General features: G+C 38.5%; 1 protein-coding gene across 1 annotated transcript in view; it reads right to left on the reverse strand.

The window, feature by feature from the left end:
- Positions 1-1,173: 1,173 nt before the first annotated feature.
- Positions 1,174-25,133, reverse strand: part of TSPAN19 (tetraspanin 19) — a 29,960-nt gene continuing 6,000 nt past the window's right edge. The window contains exons 2-9 of the mRNA XM_068972160.1: positions 22,673-22,764; positions 22,513-22,585; positions 20,140-20,264; positions 15,428-15,502; positions 10,706-10,816; positions 4,823-4,966; positions 3,438-3,521; positions 1,174-1,242 (exon numbers count right to left, since the gene is read on the reverse strand). Of these exons, the coding sequence (XP_068828261.1) occupies positions 1,174-1,242; positions 3,438-3,521; positions 4,823-4,966; positions 10,706-10,816; positions 15,428-15,502; positions 20,140-20,264; positions 22,513-22,585; positions 22,673-22,738 (747 nt within the window). The 5' untranslated portion in view covers positions 22,739-22,764. The remainder of the gene's footprint in view (positions 1,243-3,437; positions 3,522-4,822; positions 4,967-10,705; positions 10,817-15,427; positions 15,503-20,139; positions 20,265-22,512; positions 22,586-22,672; positions 22,765-25,133) is intronic.

Below are 25,133 nucleotides of genomic sequence, written 5' to 3' on the forward strand. Positions count from 1 at the left end.
AGTAGGAGAGAGATATTTTATATCAGTGTGGTCCTGTGGCATATTTTAGAGAAAACAGGAATTTGAAAATGAGCTTTAAATCCCAAGAGAATTTCCCTTAAATTTAGAAGCCATGTCTATTTACAGATGACTTTAGAGAACATGTTTACTCTATTTTCTTTTTCACTTACTAAAAAAAAAAAAAAAAAGAAAGAAAAGCCTGTAGGTCTGTGAAATCTGCAATGTACTGAATAGACAGATGAAAATAGATATGATTGAGTTAATAAATATAAATAAGAGTGAGCCTTCTATAACAGCAGGAGCAATGCAGGATCTTCAGTTAATCTATTCTTTCTTCATTTCCTCAAGATCAACGCAGCCTTTTCTCATAAAGAACAACAATGATATGATAACACCTCATGTCTGTACAGCAATTTTTATTTTTTCAAAGAAGTGTTTTTCTGTTCTCACAGTATCATTGTTAGGAAAATAGAACAGGTAGGTTATTTTTATATCCTTCAAAAAATTGTATGTGCATTCACTGAGCATAACTTACAAAAAAAGGGGAAAAAATGAGAAGGTAATGAGTATGAGACTTCAGTGAGTACTTAGACTAGATTATTTTTACTATATTTAAAAATTCATGTTTTTTTAAAATATTTTCTTATTGCCACTTAAGTATATCCAAACTTGTAAAACTGTAAATTTATTATCCACTTTCTAAGCATTGTAAGAAGAGAGAAATAAAAGATTAACTCAGTGTAGAGGTCAGTGTCATGGAGATTTTCATTCTTTCTTTGAAATCTATAAATCAGTATTATTTACCTAAAATTTGTAAATGTAAAGTATATGTTATAATTGCTTACACAGTATTTTCTGAGCATCATACAGGTATCTTTCTCTACATATGACACTCAAAACATACATGATAATTTACCATATATTGAAATTAGTATATTCAATGATATCCTCCAAATTCAGAAAATGACAATGTACTGAATTGTAGAATTTGATATTAATAAAAATTTCATGGAATGATATTATATTCAATAATTCTGTGTCACATATAACCACTGACTTGATTAAATCTTAAACAATAAATGTAATTCAAAACTTTTATTTTGGACTAGAAGAATTCAATATGATTATTTTAAGAGTTAATTGGTTTCTTCCAGACAAATTAAAATCCAGTGATCACTTTTCTGCATATATTCTATTCTTGATGTGTCTGAAGAAACAAACAGTTAATGAGAATTGCAAAACCTGAAAAAAAGGGAAACAATAAGAGATCAAAATGTAATCAGTAAGAATAATTTGTAAAGTTAACGCCACATAATCACCAAAATGTATTCTGCAAAGGGAAAAGGGAGGAAGGAGGGTGAGACCATTTCCAAGTAAGGTACATATCATTATGAATAAGAAAGAAGTCAGCAGAGTAAGTCTTGCAGGGTAGCCCAGCTGTCACCAAGTTCATTTACAGAGAGGGTGAAGGAATAGACTTCTCAATTTTAATGACATGGGCTATCACTGGGCTAGATGCTGTGATAAACTGCTGATGTTTTGTGTTCATCATTTTTCTAACATCATCACTTCCAAAAAACTGCCTCTTTTTGTTACAGGATCATGAAAGATGGTCTGGAAAGGGTAGATGATAAACTGGACCCCAATAATATCCCCCATTCTGTCTTATCTTAATTGCCTCAGGATGAATACAATAGAGAATAAACATTTAAAAGGAGTATCAATGCTTATAAGACTGTCTTGTTTACCACCATCCTGAGACTAAACACTCTTACCAGTTGAAAAGCATTTATGGAACTTTAGGTGAGGGCCCTGGTTGTTGTTCAGTTGCTAAGTTGTGTCCTGGTCTTTCTTTGCATGCCAGGTTTCCCTGCCCTTCACCATCTCCCAGAGTTTGCTCAAACTCATGTCCATTGACTTGGTGATGCCATCCAGCCATCTCATCCTCTGTCACCCTCTTCTCCACCTGCCCTCAATCTTTTTCAGCATCAGGGTCTTATACAATAAGCTGGCTCTTCACATCAGGTGGCCAAAGTACTGGAGCTTCAGCATCAGTCCTTCCAATGAATATTCAGGACTTATTCCCTGTAGAATGGACTGGTTTTATCTCCTTGTCCAAGGGACTCTCAAGAGTCTTCTCCAGCATCACAATTCAAAAGCATCAATTCTTCAGCATTCAGCCTTCTTTATGGTCCAATTCTCACATCTGTACATGACTGCTGGAAAAGCCATACTTTTGACTATACAAAACTTTGTTGGCTAAGTGATGTCTCTGCTTTTCCGTCTAGATTTATCATAGCTTTCCTTTCAGGGAGCAAGCATTTTTTAATTTCATGGCTACAGTCACTGTCTACAGTAATTTTGGAGCCCAAGGTAAGAAAATATGTCACTGCTTCCACTTTTTCCCCATCTTTTGCCATGAAGTGATGGGACTGGCTACCATGGTCTTAGTTTTTTGAATGTTGAGTTTTACGCCAGCTTTTTCACTCTCCTCTTTCACCTTCTTCAAGAAGTTCTTTATTTCCTCTTTGCATTCTGCCTTTAGAGTGGTATCATCTGCATATCTGAGGTTGTTGATACTTCTTTGTGAATCAACGTAAATTAAATTTGCTATCCTATTTTGGCCAAATCACATGTTATATATTTATTCTGTTATACTCTACACAATAATAATCTATACAGTCTTACAATTTCTTTGAATCCATACCCTTCACTAGCTTTTATTGGTCTTCACTGGGACTGGAGAATTAAGTACTATTTCTGAACCTCAATTTTGCAGTTGGCACCCTGGAAGTCAAGGAATATGTAGATTTTTGCTTCCCATTGTGTCTCTTGCATCTAGTACAGCACCTGACACGTAGTAGATGTTCTTTCCCCTTACAAATTTATTGAGTGAATGAATGAAGCAATGAATGAAAGAGTGTAAGATTGAATAGATTTACTAATGTCAAACATCTGCCTATATTTAAGAAATTTGCCAGTGTACACACTGCGAATCCTGGTCAACTCACTGCCAAGATATGAAGTATTTTTTTTTTTAATCACAAAGAAATGAAATCACTACCTCCCAGGAGAACAACTTATTTTTTTTATAAAGCCATTAAAAAAATGTGTTTATATATTTTTGAACATGCCATGCAGCCTGTGGGATTCCCCAACCAGGAATCGAACCCAAGCCCCCTGCATTGGAAGTGGGGTGTCTTAACCAACTGGACTGCCATGAAAGTCCTGGATGACAGCGATTTCCAGGCTCCACCCAGGCTGATCTAAGGATATTGCCCTCAGTTGGGACCTCCCGTGTGTGAACAGCTTCAGGGTCCTGGCTCCTGTTGGACTAATTAGTCTCCTTAGGTCTCCATCTGGTTGTTCTACAGTCTATCCCATATACTTTATACTTAATTTTTTTTAAGTCTTTAAACATATAAACAAAAACTTACCTCTGAAGCCAAAAGTCCAAAGTTAATTCCAATTAATGTCAAAGCATTAGCATGATACCATGTGTTGATTTTATTTTCACAACCCTAAGGAAAAGAACTTACGTAGATTGACTTGGAGATATAAATGGTTTCATACATAATTCCATTACAGAGAAGAGACAAAGAGATTAGTAATGTACCAAAGTCTAAAAAGCAAGTCAACATCTAACTGGAGACTGGACTTTTAGCCCAGAGCTGCTGCTGCTGCTGCTAAGTCACTTCAGTCGTGTCCGACTCTGTGCGACCGCATAGACGGCAGCCCAGCAGGCTCTTCCATCCCTGGGATTCTCCAGGCAAGAACACTGGAGTGGGTTGCCATTTCCTTCTCCAGTGCATTAAAGTGAGAAGTGCAAGCCAAGTCGCTCAGTCGTGTCCAACTCCTGGCAACCCCATGGACTGCGGCCCAGCAGGCTCCTCCATCCATGGGAATTTCCAGACAAGAGTACTAGAGTGGGTTGCCATTGCCTTCTCCGTTAGCCCAGAGAGCTTCCTACAATAGCAGGATGCCTCAGCTGCTACTTTTTAAGTTGCTAAGATGTTGTCAGGTAGTTGAAATCAGAAATTTATTAAGTTTTGAGAGGGATTTGATTTTCTGAACACTACTGAAATTCAGCAGGGTATATACATTGCCTAACATGATATCTCCCAAAGAGAACCTTTCTTGGAGAATCCTCCAAATGGAGATTCCTTAAATGGAAATTCCTTAAGTGGAGATTAAATGGAATCCTTAAATGGAGAATCCTCCATTTCTCTATGAATGAATTATGTTATTGAAAGACATCTTAAAATTAGAATAACATCAATATAGAAACTAAACTACACAAAGTATTAGAAGTTATTGGATGGAAATCCCTAGTTTATCATGTCCTATATGTGTAAAGAGCAGTTGCTACAGATGAACCTCTTCTCTGATTTCTGCCACCTTTATGTGAACACTACCCTTGACACATCTGGGATTTCCTCCCTTAGTTTTTTGCCAAACCTCATGCCTCTTTATTTCTGCTGTTGCAGTTCCTTTACCAGTCCTATACAACGGAGATTCACCAAAAGGATCTCCTCTGTCAAAAGATGGTTGAGGAGAGAGTTAATGGAATCCCAAGTTCTAGGCACTCTTAGATCACATATTCCAGAAAGTTTAATGACTTTGTTATGTAAATGATACAATCCACTTCGCTGTGCTTTCATTAGCAAGGTGCTTAAGAACCTAATAACCATGAATGGCATTGTTTTTAATACAACAATTTGCTCAAATTTCTAAAATGACTTGCAAAAAAACAAAACAAACAAACAAACAAAAAAAAAACAGGGTACTGTAAACACTTGGAGAAGCCTTGGCTCATATTTACCTGTAGGTATGTTGCATTCAGTGGCTCATCACAAAACCACTTTCTTAATGTAGAATTTGTGCAAGAACATGGCACCTGTTCTGAATTTTCTTTATTCTTGTTCTTGGTCCAGTCTGTATAATTTTTTAGGCCACAACACTGAAACTAGAAAAATGATTCTGTAAGTTTTACTATAGAATATTCAAAATGCAGTTAATTATATGACTCCTATGCTTCTCAAAGTGGTTTTATGATAAATTAATTTATTCTTCATTGAAATATAACAGATTAAACAAATATATTTTTGTTTGTTTAAACAAAAATATTTTTCGTTGCTATTGCTGCTATGGTTGATATTAATCAGAATTAAAGATCTCTACTCATATAAGTGAGCTATGTTTGAATGAAATTGTTATATCTGGATTTACCTTATAGAGTTCAGGATGAAAGATATACTGGATTTACTAAATCATGTTTAGAGGCAGAACATAGGAGGGAGAATCCCTTGAGCCATACCCTCTCCTAACTATAACAGTTTTCTTTATGATTTATCCAAAATATGCTGCCATATATGTTTAATATATAGAGAGGCTCAGGTTATTTCTACATTCTTAGGGTTAATGTAAGATGTTAACCTTATATTTTGTATGCTGTGAAAAGCTGACACACACACACACACAAAACCCAAAGGTAATAAGGAAAAGAATCATAGAAGTGATCAATCATCTGTGAAATGTCTCATTTCCAATCCTATCAAGTTGAGTTGAAAGGATGTGAAAGAATCAGCTTATATATTTGTCACCTAGAAAATAAGAGAAAGTTAAAGTGAGTAGATCATTATTTTCTAAACTTGTTATTGAAAGTTATAGCATCAGTACCACCTATGTATCAGTACCACCATAGTCACAGAAAACTAGTCAATCTAATCACATGGACCACAGCTTTGTCTAACTCAATGAAATTAAGCCATGCCCGTGGGGCCACCCAAGATGGGCGGGCCATGGTGGAGAGGCCTGACAGAATATGGTTCACTGGAGAAGGGAATGGCAAACCACTTCAGTATTCTTGCCTTGAGAACCGCATGAACAGTATGAAAAGGCAAAATGATGGGATACTGAAAGAGGAACTTCCCAGGTCAGTAGGTGCCCAACATGCTACTGCAGATCAGTGGAGAAATAACTCCAGAAAGAATGAAGGGATGGAGCCAAAGCAAAAACAATACCCCGCGTGGATATGACTGGTGATAAAAGCAAGGTCCGATGCAGTAAAGAGCAATACTGCATAGGAACCTGGAATGTCAGGTCCATGAATCAAAGCAAATTGGAAGTGGTCAAACAGGAGATGGCAAGAGTGAATGTCGACATTCTAGGAATCAGCGAACTAAAATGGACTGGAAGGGGTGAATTTAACTCAGATGACCATTATATCTACTACTGCGGGAAAGAATCCCTTAGAAGAAATGGAGTAGCCATCATAGTCAACAGGAGTCCAAAATGCAGTACTTGGATGCAATCTCAAAAATGACAGAATGATCTCTGTTCATCTCCAAGGCAAACCATTCAATATCACAGTAATCCAAGTCTATGCCCAACCAGTAACACTGAAGAAGCTGAAGTTGAATGGTTCTATGAAGACCTACAAGACCTTTTAGAACTAACACCCAAAAAAGATGTCCTTTTCATTATAGGGGACTGGAATGCAAAAGTAGGAAGTCAAGAAACACCTGGAGTAACAGGCAAATTTGGCCTTGGAGTACGGAATGAAGCAAGGCAAATGCTAATAGAGTTTTGCCAAGAGAATGCACTGGTCATAGCAAACACCCTCTTCCAACAACACTCTACACATGGACATCACCAGATGGTCAACACCGAAATCAGATTGACTATTGCAGCCAAAGATGGAGAAGCTCTGCTGCTGCTGCTGCTAAGTCGCTTCAGTCGTTTCTGACTCTGTGCGACTCCATAGACGGCAGCCCACCAGGTTCCCCCATCCCTGGGATTCTCTAGGCAAGAACACTGGAGTGGGTTGCCATTTCCTTCTCCAATGCATGAAAGTGAAAAGTGAAAGTGAACTCGCTCAGCCATGTCTGGCTCTTAGTGACCCCATGGACTGCAGCCTACCAGGCTCCTCCACCCATGGGATTTTCCAGGCAAGAGTACTGGAGTGGGGTACCATTGCCTTCTCCAGGAGAAGCTCTATACAGTTAGCAAAAACAAGACTGGGAGCTGACTGTGGCTCAGATCATGAACTCCTTATTGCCAAGTTCAGAATTATATTGAAGAAAGTAGGGAAAACCACTAGACCATGCAGGTATGACCTAAATAAAATCCTTTATGACTATACAGTGAAGTGAGAAATAGATTTAATGGCCTACATCTGATAGATAGAGTGCCTGATGAACTATGGAACGAGGTTCGTGACATTGTACAGGAGACAGGGACCAAGACCATCCCCATGGAAAAGAAATGCAAAAAAGCAAAATGGCTGTCTGAGGAGGCCTTACAAATAGCTGTGAAAAGAAGAGACGCAAAAATCAAAGGAGAAAAGGAAAGATATAAGCATCTGAATGCAGAGTTCCAAAGAACAGCAAGGAGAGTAAGAAAGCCTTTCTCAGCGATCAATGCAAAGAAATAGAGGGAAACAATAGAATGGGAAAGACTAGAGATCTCTTCAAGAAAATTAGATATACCAAGGGAACATTTCATGCAAACATGGGCTTGATAAAGGACAGAAATGGTATGGACCTAACAGAAGCAGAAGATATTAAGAAGAAGTGGCAAGAATACACAGAAGAACTGTACAAAAAAGATATTCACGATCTAGATAATCATGATGGTGTGATCACTTACCTAGAGCCAGACATCCTGGAATGTGAAGTCAAGTGGGCCTTAGAAAGCATCACTATGAACAAAGCTAGTGGAGGTGATGGAATTCCAGTGGAGCTATTTCAAATCCTGAAAGATGATGCTGTGAAAGTGCTGCAGTCAATATGCCAGCAAATTTGGAAAACTCCGCAGTGGCCACAAGACTGGAAAAGGTCAGTTTTCATTCCAATTCCAAAGAAAGGCAATGCCAAAGAATGCTCCAACTACTGCACAATTGCACTCATCTCACATGCTAGTAAAATAATGCTCAAATTTCTCCAAGCCAGGCTTCAGCAATACGTGAACTGTGAACTTCCAGGTGTTCAAGCTGATTTTAGAACAGGCAGAGGAACCAGAGATCAAATTGCCAACATCCGCTGGATCATGGAAAAAGCAAGAGAGTTCCAGAAAAACATCTATTTCTGCTTTATTGACTACGCCAAAGCCTTTGACTCTGTGGATCACAATAAACTGTGGAAAATTCTGAAAGAGATTGGAATACCAGACCACCTGACCTGCCTCTTGAGAAACCTGTATGCAGGTCAGGAAGCAACAGTTAGAACTGGACATGGAACAACAGCATGGTTCCAAATAGGAAAAGGACTACGTCAAGGCTGTATATTGTCACCCTGCTTATTAAACTTATATGGAGAATACATCATGAGAAACGCTGGGCTGGAAGAAACACAAGCTGGAATCAAGATTGCTGGGAGAAATATCAATAACCTCAGATATGCAGATGACACCACCCTTATGGCAGAAAGTGAAGAGGAACTCAAAAGCGTCTTGATGAAAGTGAAAGAGGAGAGTGAAAAAGTTGGCTTAAAGCTCAACATTCAGAAAACGAAGATCATAGCATCTGGTCCCATCACTTCACGGGAAATAGATGGGGAAACAGTGGAAACAGTGTCAGACTTTACTTTGTGGGGCTCCAAAGTCACTGCAGATGGTGATTGTAGCCATGAAATTAAAAGACGCTTACTTCTTGGAAGGAAAATTATGACCAACCTAGACAGCATATTGAAAAGCAGAGACATTACTTTGCCAACAAAGGTCCATCTAGTCAAGGCTATGGTTTTTCCAGTGGTCATATATGGATGTGAGAGTTGGACTGTGAAGAAAGCTGAGTGCCGAAGAATTGATGCTTTTGAACTGTGGTGTTGCAGAAGACTCTTGAGAGTCCCTTGTACTGCAAGGAGATCCAACTAGTCCATTCTAAAGGAGATCTGTCCTGGGTGTTCTTTGGAAGGACTGATGCTAAAGCTGAAACTCCAATACTTTGGCCACCTCATGCGAAGAGTTGACTCATTGGAAAAGACTCTGATGCTGGGAGGGATTCGGGGCAGGAGGAGAAGGGGACGACAGAGGATGAGATGGCTGGATGGCATCACCAACTCGATGGATATGAGTTTGATTGAACTCTGGAAGTAGGTGATGGACAGGGAGGCCTGGTGTGTTGCAATTCATCAGGTCGCATAGAGTTGGATACAACTGAGTGACTGAATTGAACTGGTCTAAACTCAACCAACTATGTTTCAGTATGTGCCAACAATCTTGCCACAGTCCTGCAAACGTTGAATGACTAACATAGTACTTTAGATACTGGGTACTGAAAGTTAGTTAAACAGTCAAATCTACATATACTATCTCGCTCAATGATATTCATGGCTAGGAGACATAAGTTGGATTCTCATTAATGACAGTGATGTCATACATATAGACATGTTTTTGTGCTGCTGCTGCTGCTAATTCGCTTCAGTAGTGTCCAACTCTGTGCGACCCCATAGACGGCAGCCCCCCAGGCTCCCCTGTCCCTGGGATTCTCCAGGCAAGAACACTGGAATGAGTTACCATTTCCTTCTCCAATGCATGAAAGTGAAAAGTGAAAGTGAAGTTTCTCAATTGTTATCCTGATTTATCAGTTAATGACCATAGGATGGTTTGATACACTGCTATCTGTCATAATGCTATCTGAAAATGCAATACCTTTTCAGATCACATACACCACAGCAAAAATAAGGGGAATAAAATCATTTATAATACATTTAAATTCTCCTAATAAGCTTTTCTGTTATTAAATATACTAAAGATAGTAACTATTTATATGAAACTCTGGTATAGCACCTGAGCACAAAATCTAGTGTAGATTGTCAGGGATTGAATTTTGGCTGTGCCATCTATTAGCCATGTGGCACTGGCTAAGTTATGAATTTCTCTACTTTCATCTACAAAATGAAGATAATAGTTCTTATATCATTGGATTGAGGGGACTAAATGAGTTAATATATGCAAAGTGCCTAAAAAGGGACCTAGGCCTATGAAAATGTTTGCTTTTTTTGTTTTTCTAATGAAGCATTTATTATGTTCCTGTGCCGGTCTATTCTTGTAACCATTTGCCTGACTACACACATTCCCTTACCTTGCCAAGAAACATCTGAACAGTGAAATAATAATCCTGACAACATTAGCTGACAAATATTAGTTGCTTACTGTGTCCCAGATGCAAGGCTTTCTATGTATTATATATATATTACTTCCTTTATTCTTGACAACCAGAGGTAGGGGTTATTCTGCCTATTTTGTTAATATGGTACCTGAGGTTAAGAAGATTTCTTATCCAGGATCATAAAGTTACCACATGGCAAACCTGATGTTCAGGCTCAAATGGGAACCATCAGGATACTCTGCTGCCCAGCAGGGACTGGGCTTAGAATTTACCTCCCCTTGGATGCAACCGAGTAGATTACTGTTATACTTGGCAGAAGACTCCCAACACTTTTATAGATGAATCCAGGTTAAAATGACCAGACATCAATTGACCCAGAAAAGCAGATACACCTTACAAAAGAAGAGTAAAACTCAAGATCTGTAAGTTTGGACAATCCTATCCCACCTCATTTGTTTAGAAGAAATACAAGAACCTCTCATTCGTGTGAGAAATACAAGAACCTCTCATCCCCTGTCCTTCCTTGTATTCCCACTTTTCAGCTGTCACCTTTGGTGTCTATAATTTTTTACTTTTATGATAATTTCATCTTACCATTTTCTGCAGAGCATTCAGAATCACCCATTTGGGTACATCTTGAGGTAAATCCTCAGATCCATACTCAGAAATGATGGAATCAATTTTATCATGCCATGCTTGGTGAACCTGTTGAAAATTTTATTACAAATGAAAATTTGATAGAAACTTCCCTTATGGTTCCTCATAAAATGTATTCAGACTCAGTTTGTTGTTTTCAACTTATTTCTAAGTGTTTTTTTTCTTCCTATCATTATTTTTAGCAATGAGCAAATGTGAATCCCTATGGTATTTTACACTGTGATCTATAGGAAGGCTACATTAGACTTCTTTATGATTAGGAAGAAAGTTATGTGCTGCTCTCCTCAGTGCTGAAAGGTTCTAACATTTCTTCTCATAATCCCAGGAAAAATTGTGAAAGACTTATAAATGGAAAAGATGACTGAGGATCTTTTCAATGAAAACTAGGTTTTCTCTAGTATACGTTCAGGGTTCTCTGATTCTATGAGTCTGTACTTTTCACAGTTTTTAATTTATTTTACAACTTTGTAAGTTGTGTATTTGTTGCTCTCAATGTCCCAATTCAAATGATTCTTTGTTGGAGAGAATTGCTGATGAATTTTTCCTGGTGGGGATAAAATTGATCCCTTTCCTTTCGAAGTCAGTTTTTATGTCAGTTTTTCTCTTTGTACTCTCCTTCTAATTGGTTTTTATATCTAAACTAGTTCCCACATTAATCAAGGTGTTAAATAAAATTATTGACCTGAATCTACTGTATATTTTACAAGAAATACATTTTCAATTTAAAAACTATCTTTTCATAATGCTAAAGCAAAAATAATCATATCTGAAAGTTTGGGTGAAATTGCTATTTTGTAATCTAGATATTGCATGGGTAATTTTTAATAGGAACTTATATAAGCATTTAAAAGTTTATATGACTTTCATAACTAAGTCCTAAAAATAGTAAAAGGTAGAAATTCCAGACAGTATTTTCATTTTATGAACCATGATATAGATACTCAGAGAATATGATCATTTCCTTTGTTTACATGAATGAAGAAGAGGTGTGAATTCTAAACTTAATTCATTTGAAATCTAGCCTAATACTTTCTCATTATCATACCCAATCTTTGAATAATGAAAACTAAATAACTGGTTGGAATACTATAATAATTAAGACATCTGTACAAGTTAAACTCTTACACACTTACATCTAAGAAGATTAGAATGATATAATGTGTTATTCATATAATCTATTTCACATATTCTCTGAGTTAATTTTTATTCAGAATAGAAAATGATGCTTTTCTATTTTATACTGTTGTGATAACAGGGAGATATATCCTCATTTACCTTTTAAAGCTTAATTTGGGAGATTGAGAGTGACTATGAATCACACTTTAGTATATAAGAGTAAAAATGATTTTCATATATAATCTAGGTTACTACTATAAAAATAAAATTCCCTCAAATATTCAATTTGAAAAATATCCAGTGAAGCCCTAGTGCATCTCCAACTCTGAGTCAGCATTCAGTTCAGTTCAGTTCAGTTCAGTTGCTCAGTCGTGTCCGACTCTTTGCGACCCCATGAATCGCAGCACGCCAGGCCTCCCTGGCGGAGTTCACTCAGACTCATGTCCATTGAGTCAGTGATGCCATCCAACCATCTCATCCTCTGTTGTCCCCTTCTCCTCCTGCCCCCAATCCCTCCCAGCATCAGAGTCTTTTCCAATGAGTCAGCTCTTCGCATGAGGTGGCCAAAGTACTGGAGCTTCAGCTTTAGCATCATTCTTTCCAAAGAAATCCCAGGGCTGATCTCCTTCAGAATGGACTGGTTGGATATCTTTGCCATCCAAGGGACTCTCAAGAGTCTTCTGCAACACCACAGTTCAAAAGCATCAAGTCTTCGGCGCTCAGCCTTCTTCACAGTCCAACTCTCACATCCATACATGACCACAGGAAAAACCATAGCCTTGACTAGATGGACCTTAGTCGGCAAAGTAATGTCTCTGCTTTTGAATATGCTATCTAGGTTGAACATAACTTTTCTTCCAAGGAGTAAGCATCTTTTAATTTCATGGCTGCAGTCACCATCTGCAGTGATTTTGGAGCCCCCTAAAATAACGTCTGACACTGTTTCCACAATTTCCCCATCTATTTCCCATGAAATGATGGGACCAGATGCCATGATCTTCGTTTTCTGAATGTTGAGTTTTAAGCCAACTTTTTCACTCTCCTCTTTCACTTTCATCAAGATGCTTTTGAGTTCCTCTTCACTTTCTGCCATAAGGGTGGTGTCATCTGCATATCTGAGGTTATTGATATTTCTCCCGGCAATCTTGATTCCAGCTTGTGTTTCTTCCAGTCCAGTGTTTCTCATGATGTACTCTGCATAGAAGTTAAATAAGCAGGGTGACGATATACAGCCTTGACGTAGTCCTTTTCCTATTTGGAACCATGCTGTTGTTCCATGTCCAGTTCTAACTGTTGCTTCCTGACCTGCATACAGATTTCTCAAGAGGCACATCAGGTGGTCTGGTATTCCAATCTCTCTCAGAATTTTCCACAGTTTATTGTGATCCACAGAGTCAAAGGCTTTGGCATAGTCAATAAAGCAGAGATAGATGTTTTTCTGGACCTCTCTTGCTTTTTCCATGATCCAGAGGATGTTGCAATTTGATCTCTGGTTCCTCTGCCTTTTCGAAAACCAGCTTGAACATCAGGAAGTTCACGGTTCACATATTGAGTCAGTGTTGTAAATGACATAAAATATTTAAAAGCTTGTGAGAGGCTCAATCCAGTTTGAACTGTAGAAGTCAAGGTGATATAAACTAAGCCACTATCTCTAGGACTGGCTAAAAAGTGTTAATTCAGATTCTGTCATTTGGCCATGATATATTTTACTTGTATTTCTCTGCTCAAAACCTCAGTTTCTGTTCTAGAAAGCAAGACTTACAATGCATCTCTAGGATTTGTTATGAGATCAATAATATAGTGCCAATAAAGTGCCTATTACATTCTTTGGCACATGGTGGTTATTATTAAATGATAGATTATTCTTAAAATAGGTGGAGAGGAGTATCTGAATAATACTTAAATAAATATGGGTGACATTGATTAACTATATCCATGTGTTAAAGACTCTTAAGTCTGATATTCAGGTTCTATCACCAGGTCCAAAAGTTAGAGGATGATGTGTTGGGATCAAGACAGCTTTACAGGACTCACTTGACTGTGTGTGCGTGCACACACACACATGTACACACATTTTTTCATGTGGAGAGAAGAAATTTTAGATATAAATGCCAAGTCATTAACAATAGGCCCTAGGTAATTAGATACCCAGGACAGATGCCAAGCACAAGAGAGGAAATGAAGTTGGAAAGCAATGGTGCTATATAGAAAAGATTTTGTTGAGGTTTGGCCATTAATTAAGAGTTTAGATATATATATATATATATATATCTCACATATATATATCATTTGCTTTGATCATATATATATATATATATATATAGAGAGAGAGAGAGAGAGAGAGAGAGAGACAGAGAGAGAGAAGGCAAGTGCAAGTGAGAGAGAGTTTGAAGGCTAGGAACCATAGGAATTGCTCAGGGTCTCCTTCAAAATTAAATAAGGGAAGGACTTTCCTGGTCGCCTAGGGGTTAAGAATCCACCTGCCAGTGCGGGGCACATGGGTTCAGTCCCTGGTCCGGGGAAACCCCACATGCTTCGGGGAAACTAAGCCTGTGCTCTGTGACTACTGACCTTGCATGCCTAGAGCACGTGCTCTGCAACAACAGAAGCCATTGCCACAAGGAACCTGTGCAACACAGGGAAGAGTTGCCTGCGCTCACCGCCACTAGAGAACGCCTGCAGGCAGCAACAAAGACCCAGCACACCCGAAAAATACAGAAATACAAATTTTTTTTTAAGTCAAATAAGGGAAGATAGAGAGCTTTCAAATAGCTACCCTGTTACAGGGACTTTACAACTGTCAGTTAATGATAATTCTATAAGGTAGTAGATGAAGACATAAGTTTAAGGATTGACTTCAAGTCCATGCTCTTAGTGCTATAAGACAATCTCCCAGGATACAAAAACAGACCTTGACTGCACTGAAATACTCAAGTTTCTTAAAGAATTAAAAGTAACTATAGGCAGTAAAGAAGTAAGTTGTGTTACCAAAAAGTTTTCAGGAAATTTATTATGTGCTTTTTTGAACTTAAAAAATATAAATCACCTGTTAATTTAATTGTGTCACTTATGGCCATAACTATACAAAGAGATGAATTATTCAGTATATCTTATTTAAATGAAATTGCTAAATTTAAAATTAGTACCAATTAGTATCTTTAGAAAGTCTAAAGATATTTCTTTACAAAAATAGAATATAGTATGGTGATGTGGTTACTAGTGATAGCGAGGGTTGGCTGAGGGGGCCAGTTTTGGATTCCCCACTCTAAGTATTATCTCCTTTTCCTCCACATTTTTTGTCATTTACAACAACATTCTCAGTCTTCTGCAGACAGAGTTAAGACATGAACTCTGTCCTCCATTCCAATCTGACTCTTGTCTCCTTTCCATTACATGATTCTAGTACTTCCATTTCATCCCTTTTCCCCTAAAGATATTTACTTACCTTTAGCTTTTAATATAGGTTTAATATAGGTTCAGGTCTCAATAATCTACAACATCTGATTTTCCTATTTTTCAAATAAAAAGATGGTGTTTCCATACCTCTTCCTTCTTTGCAAAGATGAGTGTTGAAAGTACAACCTGAACACCAACAGCCCACATTAACAGTACTGCATACTACGAGAAAAGAGACATAGAGATGAGAACTATGCTCCTAATGTATTTTTTAGATACTACAGTGATGGAAAATGCACATCATATGAAATATGCAGTCTTAAAATATACATAGGTATTACTGAAGTTTCCTGTTCTCATATACATGAGTGAAATCCTTACATCAAAAGGCAAAAAAAAAAAAAAATCAATGAACATTTGGATAAGAGCAAGATAGAAAGAAGTGATAACATTTCATGAGAACTCTAACAGACTACTTGGTCTACTGGAGTTGATGATGATACCCTCCTCATTCGGATCTAAAACTCATAGCTGCTGCTGCTGCTGCTAAGTCGCTTCAAAGGGGGATTTAAATATCTTGACTTCTGTTTAATACCATTCCGCTAACACTAGAGAACTCACTAAATTGTGGCCAGACATAAACTATTCCATCATGCACAGAGCAACGACAGCATTAACAACAACAACAAAAAAAAAAAAAAATGAGGAAGTAACAAAGGCAATAGAGATAGTAGAGTCTATATGCATATTTGGACTATTGCTTTGAGAACTAAAACTACTTCAAAATGATTTTTGCATTATTTGACTATTTTCTTGTTTCAAAACTTAATGGCCACTGCCGTCTTCTTCACTATAGCACCACAGTGTTACATATTATCTAGAATTCAAAATAACTTCTAAAGTAACTTGTCTGAAAATTTTACTAAATAAAATACAAGAATGATTTCATTAGTATTATTAGTTTTACATATTTTAAACATTTAATACTTTAAGATAGTCCATTAACATTGCTTACTCGACATACATTGTGTTTCCTATCTTCAGGGACAAAAATAGGTTTTTGTCTTTAGCACTGTTTAGAAGTTTAGGTTTTTAATACTTCTAAACACAATACCTCACTTAATCTTCACTATCAAGAAGTAGTGGTGAAGACAGGTAGAGACAGAGAAAATGTGCAAAACAATTTTTTTTTTTTAAGTTACTGGATTCCTTTTCAATGGCAAGCTGGCTGAGGTCTACTGGACTCTCCCGGGTTTCTGATTCAATGGCAGTATGAAATGTTACATTTGCCTAAGCTATTATTCAACTCTGTAGAGAGTTAGTTTACAGAACTCTTGATAGTATCAATAATACAAAAGTCCCATCATAATGCAAATGATTACTATTCATGAAAATACAAATTAATACAGTTCATAGGGAATATAAATCTCCACAAGTCTAATTCTCATTTAAACTAGTTGTTACTTCTGACTGGTGGTTCCCCTATTAATTAATTATTTAAATAAATTCTCTGACACATGTTCATTTTCATACAGGTTATTCATGATTTTATCCTTGAAAATTATCTTTTAACCTCAGTTAGATGTCTACAGAAATAAGATTAAAACCTTCCTTCAAGCCATTTCTGTCCCAGTTTCCATATTCAAAATCAGAAGTCCCATGAGAAAATTATGCTAAAGGCCCTAGAATAAGAGAAAGATAAAATTTGAGAGTTGAAGGTGTGCCTTTGAGGAGAATAAAAAGAGAGAGTGAGGTCTTTTTTTCCAGGTATTGCCAGGATAAGGTGGCAAGACCTCAGAGGGAAATGAAGGTGTGGTTTCCAAATCTGCCTAAAATGCTTCTGCCCCGGGGTAATATTCAAATAACAAGTAGCAATTACTAACAATAGGCAGCAACTAATTCCTCTGCCAGGCATGACTCCTTTAATTGCTGTGTCATCGGCAGGGTTGAATGTCTCGGGTCTCACGGGAGGTAAACTGCAGGAAAGGAACTGAGGTAACTGTTCCTTACCAGTCCTTCACAGAAGAATTTTACCGATATGCCTGTACTGGTATACACTGGATGAAGAGCAACCCTGGTTTGCTGCCCTAGGCCATTCAAACAGCAAGTGCATAGTCCTGAAGGAACCACACCAGCTGGGAAGAGGAGTGCTTTCATGGTAACTGGTGTAGACTGATAACAAAATCCAGATTACCAGGACTTTCTGTGCTACGTAAGAGTTAGGGATTCTTGGCAAGAGGCACAGTTTGCTACATCTGAATTTCTTATCTGCATCACAGGAAAGTGCCTGTGAATTAAAACTGATTTGAGGACTTCCTGGTGATCCAGTGGCTAAGACTCCGAGTTCCCAATGCAGGGGTCCTGGTTTTGATCCCTGGTCAGGGAACTAGATCCCGCATGAAACAACTGAAGAGCCCATAGGCTGCAACTAAGACCTGATGCAGTCAAACAGCTGCAGTCGCTTCTGACTCTTTTGCGACCCCTTGGGCTGTAGCCCACCTCTCTCTGTCCATGGGATTTCCCAGGGCAAGAATACTGGAGTGGGTTGCCATTTCCTTCTCCAATGTGTTTTAAAGAAAATGTTAAATATGTTAAAAAATGTTTAAAAAAAGCTATATTTCATCTGAAGATATTAAGAAGAGGTGGAAAGAACAGAAGAGCTATACAAAAACGATCTTAATGTCCCAGATAACCACAATGGTGTGATCATTCACATAAAGCCAGACATCTTGGAGTACATAGTCAAGTGGGCCTTGGGAAGCATCACTATGAACAAAGCTAGTGGAGGTGATGGAATTCCAGCTGAGCTATTTCAAATCCTAAAAGATGATGCTGTTAAAAGTGCTGCGCTCAATATGCCAGCAAATATGGAAAACTCAGCAGTGGCCACAAGACTGGAAAAGGTCAGTTTTCATTCCAATCCCCCAAAAAAAGTCAATGCCAAAGACTGTTCAAACTACCATACAGTGGCACTAATTTCACATGCTAGCAAAGTAATGCTCAAAATTCTCCAAACCAGGCTTCAAGAGTATGTGACCTGTGAACTTCCAGATGTTCAAGCTGGATTTAGAAAAGACAGAGGAAACAGGGATCAAATTGCCAACATCTGTTGCATCATAGAGAAAACGAAAATTTAGGAAAAACATCTACTTCTGCCTCATTGATTACTCTAAAGTCCTTGACTGTGTGGATCACAACAAACTGTGAAAAATTCTTAAAGAGATGGGAATACTAGACCACCTTACCTGCCTCCTGAGAATCCTGCATGCAGCTCAAGAAGCAACAGTTAGAACCAGACATGGAACAACAGACTGGTTCCAAATTGGGAAAGGAGCACATTAAGGCTGTATATTGTCACCCTGTTTATCTAACTTCTATGCAGACTGCATCATGCAAAATGCTGGACTGGATGAAGCACAAGCCAGAATCAAGATTTCCAGGAGAAATATTAGTAACCTCAGATATGTAGATGGCACCACCCTTATGGCAGAAAGTGAAAAGGAACTAAAGAGCCCCTTGAGGAAGGTGAAAGAGGAGAGTGAAAAGGCTGGTTTAAAACTCAACATTCAGAAAACTAAGATCATGGCATCCAGTCCCATCACTCATGCCAAATAGATGGGGAAACAGTGGAAACAGTGACAGACTACTTTTTTGGGGCTCCAGAATCACTGAACATGGTGACTGCAGCCATGAAATTAAAAGGCACTTGCTCCTTGGAAGAAACTTTATAACCAACCTAGACAGCATATTAAAAAGCAAAGACATTACTTTGCCAACAAAGGTGCATCTAGTCAAAGCTATGATTTTTCCAGTAGTCATGTATGAATGTGGAAATTGGACCATAAAGAAGGCTGAATGCCAAAGAATTGATGCTTTTGAGCTGTGGTGTTGGAGAAGGCTCTTGAGAGTCCCTTGGATTGCAAGATCAAACCAGTTAATCAAATCAGTCTTGAATATTCATTGGAAGGAATGATGCTGAAGCTGAAACTCCAATACTTTAGTCACCTGATGAGAAGAGAGCCTACTCATTAGCAAAGACCGTGATGCTGGGAAAGATTGAGGGCAGGAGGAGAAGGGGATGACAGAGGATGAGATGGTTGGATGGCATCACTGACTCAATGGACATGAGTTTGAGTGAACTCCAGGAGATGGTGAAGGACAGGGAAGCCTGGTGTGCTGCAGTGCCTGGGGTCGAGAAGAGTTGGACACGACCGAGTGACTGAACAACAACATAATTCACCTGAATCTGTGGATTGGCATGTGATCCATAACGTTCTCCTGTATGGTAAATGGCTCAAGTTCAGATTTGTCTTCCTTATCATGAGTTATCTTTTCATGTATATGCCTGGGGGGAGAGAGTGTGCTAACCAGATGCCAGAGTCTGGCCCCCCCAGCAGTTATGTTTCTCTTTGTTAAATTATATATTGTGATCTCAATTATAAGTTAGCATCTCACATGGTACACCCACAGGGAGAAAATGTGCCAACTACAGGCCATTGTTTCCTTTTCCCCCCTAAGCTTCAATGTTCATTGACTTTAACACATTTTATTCTGATTTTAGTCTTCATGTTTAAGTCTAGTTAGCTGTAGTTCACCTTAGGCAATGGATACATACTGACCCTGTCTTCAAAATTAATATCAATGTGTTAAGTGTTGAGGTTCAGATTTGGTCCACTGAAAACTCAGCAAGAAAGTTTTGTCTAAGCAAAGATTCTTGGGAGGGGGCACTTCATTGCCTTGCTCCCAAGAGCCCATTATACGGCTGTGTTCCAGTGACATAAATCCTTTTTTCCCACTTGGGTAATTTGAACTCTGAAAATCAAAGCTACAAATTCAGACTATTGAAATGAAATACGTACCAGAATTAGGAGCCACCTGATCTCATTGTGAATTCCCAAATAACCCAAGAGACAAAGAAGAAGAATAGCAGATCCAGTTCCAATCAAAATTCGAAAAATATACACTGTCAAGTGATTATTTTCATCTGTGGGAACCACAAAATAGCTATTATTAAGTGATATGTGTTTTCTATTTAATAATAAATGCAGCAACCCAAGGTTTCCCTAAGCTGCTGCTGCTGCTGCTAAGTTGCTTCCAATCACTAGGATTCTCTTTCTCTCTTTTAAATCTCATTCTAGCACCTCTTACTTATTCTTAAGGAGTTTTCTTCCTTTAATGACATGATAGAGAATTTCTTCAATCTTGGAAGATCTCTTTAAGTTAACCTTGTCTTTAATGTCTTCTATGAAAGAAGACAACTTTTTCTTGAGTGAATTCTTCTATGTATAACATATGTCCAAACATTTATGTATTCATTCATTCATTCATCAAAAATAGTTTGAGTACCTAACATATGTGGGCTTCCTTGGTGGCACAGTGATAAAGAATCTGCCTGCCAATGCAGGAGATGTGGGTTGAATCCCTGGATCGGGAAGATCCCCTGGAGAAGAAAATGGCAACCCACCTCAGTGTTCTTGCCTGGGAAATCCTATGGACAGAAAGAGGCTGGCAGGCTACAGTCCATGGAGGTCACAAAAAAGTCGGATATGAATTAGCAACTAACCAACAGCCTAACATGTGGGTTAAGTTTCCCTTGTATGAGACCCTGAGTTTATTGCTAATATGGCCCCATTAAAAGTATATTTTATTCTCTCCCCATCTAGACTGAGCTCTCTGGGCTAGAGACTCTATATATATTTCTATAGTCAATAGAGTTACTGTTAAATGCTTAGTGCTATGGCACAGACGTAGTGCTTAACAAATACATTTTTAAAGGGTGAATGAATACATTAAATATGCCCTAGGCTTTATGGGAGAAGAGTAGAGGCAGTGGGCAGTGGTGTGCTGGAACAAGATTGTTCTGACACATAAAGCCAAGGGTTAAAATTTCACAAAATCTGTAAGCTAACTCAGTCCACACTGGCACCTTAAAACTGGCCATCCTGGGATTCTTTAAACCACAGAAATCAGCACATAAAAACCCAACAAACAAACAATACTCCATTGCAGAATACTTACTGGCACAGCACTGGGTAGAAAAACCGCTAATCCAGTAGGAGGAGAAGGTGAAAGTAGGCAAGATTACTGGAGAAGGTAACACTTGAGTTTAGGCTCTGAATTATAATTGAAAATCTCTGCGTTGGAATGGTGGAAACATTCTGAGGCACGGAACATTGCAATGTGTATAGGAAACTTAGCCTTGCTGGCAATTACCAGTTTCAGGCAGGTGAGACTGGGAAGGTTTGCAGGAGTGAAATTATGTGCTTTTGAGTCTTCCTCACTGGAATTAAGCTCCATGAGGACATGCCCTTTATCTTTCTTGTACACTACTGTATCCTTAGCTCATGGGATAGTGCCTAATGATATATATATATCCATTATATATATATATGTATATATACATATCCTTCTTGATCCATTCATGCACTCATATTCAGTTATTTCCACATAGGGAATATTATATTTCTAACCATGTGATGGTGATACGATATGGTAATTGAGTTTTTTTTTTTTTTTCTTTTTTTGGCTGTGCTGGGTCTTTGCCACTCTGCTCGAGCTTTCTCTAGCTGTGGAGAGTGGGGACCACTCCCCGCTGCAGCGTGCGGGCCTCTTGCTGTGATGACTTCCCTTGTTGCATAGCACAGGCTTGAAGCTGGGGCTACAGCAGTTGCAACTCCCTGACTCTAGGACCCATGGGCTCGCCGGCTGTGGTTCCAGGATCTAGAGTACAGGCTCAGTAGTTGTGGTGAATGCGATTAGTTCCCCTGCAGTATGTGGGATCTTCCCGGATCAGGGATCAAACCTGAGTCTCCTGCATTGGCAGGCAGATTCTTATCCACTGCACCGCAAGGGAAGTCTGGTAACTGAGTTTTAAGAGAGATTATTTAACTTGGGCAGTGAAACTATATTGATCTCCATTATCTTTTAACATTTATAAATCTGTAAAAAAGTCTAGAGTTAGCAGAACCGCAATCCTCTATTTCTCTCATCTCTCTTGCCCAGAATTTCTAGCCTTTTCTCTCAAAATTCTCTCTCCTTTATGGTCTTGGATTTAAGTCTTATTATTTAATAAGGTGTTTCTAGAACCAACTGACGAAGACCTTCTGAGGAAAAATTGAACAGTACTTTATGAATTTTAGGGAAACACTGCCACCTGCTGATTAAGTCACTGTACTCAGTTGCTTAATATTGAATGCCTAATTTGATTTAGAGAAAGCAAAATAGATACATACCCAAAGCTGTGAAAAAATTATTTCCATCTAATAAAAGCCAGGTACCAAATCCCATGAGTAAAAGTCCCAGAACCTACAAAAAATAGCCAATACTTATTTTTTAACTAACTGCTAATAAAAATGTTCATTTTCTTTACTAAATAATTATGAAGAAACTTACCAAGAAAGCTCCATTAATGAGATTAAGAAAGTATTTAAAAATCAACCCTTTGTTTTTCCTTAACATTTTTTCCTTCGCATATACTGATGATTCTGAAAAGATAAGCACACTTTTTACTATAAACATCACAGTAATAACTTGAAATAATTCTGCCTACTCATATCTTTTATTTGCATATTTTTTCCTCACACCAGCAGTCAGTATAACATTCCTCTTTGTTCTCCCGAATATAAGAAAATATTGAAGAGTGTCTTGAAACTGTGTCTGTCTTTATCTGCATATTTTGTCCAGGAATTTGAGATCAAAGGGCATTTGTATAACATGTCAAGAGCTGTCGTACTGAATTTCCTGCAGTTTTCAGAAAGCAAATATTTTATTTTGTTTCCAGTCATAACACACCTTGTTCTCCTTGCCAGAAATCTTTCCTTTACATCTGACTGCCTTCCTCTTTCCCAGAATAATGTTATCTCAGAAGCCTTTCCCTAATCTCAGTTTGTTGCCTGGGTTCATCTTTACTTGTCTCTCTTCCCATGTAGATTTTAGGGCCTTTACGCAGAGACTAGATCTTATATATACTAACCCCAAGTCTAACATATAGTGGGAACCATGTGTTACAAACACAGATTTGTTGAATCAATCAATCAAAAGGTGAATTATATTATTTAACTAGTTTACAATTTACTTTGTTATACAGTACAGGGGAAAGAACTTAATGTGGTTTTTTTTTTAAAAAAATTGTTTTCCAGATACCCTATTTTCCTAAAATATGTATGGAAAAGTCAACACTTATCCTACTGGTTTTGAGTGCTTGGTTTATTAGATATGTAGGTTTTACCTTTTCTTGGGTATGTTCCTGGGTTTTCTTTTTTATTTCACTTTTTCAATTCTAGCTAGCTCCATATTTTAAAAAGTACTGTGGTTTACAATGTTTCAACACATGCAGTTGATAATTGACACAGTGACACCTTCAAAGTGAAACAGCAATATAAGGCCCTGTCCTTTGAAGGAAAAGGCTTTTGCTTTAGTCTCCCAGGCTTCCTTTGACTCTCAAAAGCCTGACTCAAGAGGTAATGATTAGGAAATGTGAAGATATAGAAACAAAGAATAGCTGTTGGGCTAGGGAACTGGTAACAATTTAGATTAGAAATCTGCCATACAGCAGAACCACTGAACTCACAGTTCCCTGAAAGATACAAATAAAGGCCTGACACATTCCTAAGTTATTTTTATAAGAAACAGACCCCCACCAGATGAAAACTGCTGACCATAAGAACACAGACCCTAGAGTGGTTGAAACCCAAGGACTGATGATGCTGAAGACTTCACCTTGATGCCAACCAATCCAAGAACTGTGTATGAGCTGATCACATACCCCCGAAACCGCCTCCCTCACGCTGCCTTTAAACCCTTCCCTGAAAGCCACCTGGGAGCTTGGATCTTTCAAGCATGAGTGGCCTGTTCTCCTTGCTTGATGCCCTGCAATAAACATTGCGCTTTCCTCTAGCACAACCCAGTGTCAGTGGATTGGCTCTACTGCATGTGAGCGAGTGGACCCAAGTTTGATTCAGTAACAAAAGCAGGTTTAGTAAGACTACTTTGAAGCTGTCTGTCCCTAGTTAGGAAGAAACCAATTCATTTGTTGAACTGAAAGATGCCTTAGAAAGCAGTAAGTAAGACACGTGTAGGACAGCACCCATGCACTTTCCTCTTTACTTCATTCTAAGGCCATATTCCTCCTAAAAAAACCCCAAGGTATTTCTCCCCAACTTCAGGAGTGTCTCCAGGCTTTATCCTCCACCCTCTGCCTCAAACTCTGCTGCTGCTTGGCTTCTCCACTTTCTGTCCTCTAGGCTTATTCATGGATTCCTCCAGTGCCTGGACTTTCTGGGTGGGACACTCAGTGGGAAAGACAGCCTGTTTTTTGTTTGTTATTTCCAAGATGCTTTAGATCTACATTTTGGCTTCAGTTTTATTTACCACAGTACATGAGAAAGCTGTGATCCTCTTCTGAACAAGAAAGTGAAAGTTGCTGTCGCGTCTGACTTTGCGACCCCATCCACTTAGTCCATGGAATTCTCCAAGCCAGAATACTGGAGTGGGTAGCCTTTCCCTTCTCCAGGGGATCTTCCCAACCCAGGGATCAAAACCCAGGTCTCCCACATTGCAGGCGGATTCTTTACTGGCTGAGCCACAAGGGAAGCACAAGAATACTGGAGTGGGTAGTGGGTAGCCTATCCCTTCTCCAGTGGATCTTCCAGACTGAGGAATCGAACCAGAGTCTCCTGCATTGCAGGCGGATTCTTTACCAACTGAGCTATGAGGGAAGCTACTTAAGCCCTAAGTCCTGGCTTCTGTTTCTCTACACATGAGAAAGAGAAAGAAGACTAATAAGTGAGAACTCTCTACAGAGACTCTGGTGTGGAATGTTGAACAAGAGGCTTGACTATTGATTTGATAGTAG

The sequence above is a fragment of the Capricornis sumatraensis genome, chromosome 4 (assembly GCF_032405125.1).
Source record: "Capricornis sumatraensis isolate serow.1 chromosome 4, serow.2, whole genome shotgun sequence".
Taxonomy (NCBI): Eukaryota; Metazoa; Chordata; class Mammalia; order Artiodactyla; family Bovidae; genus Capricornis; species Capricornis sumatraensis.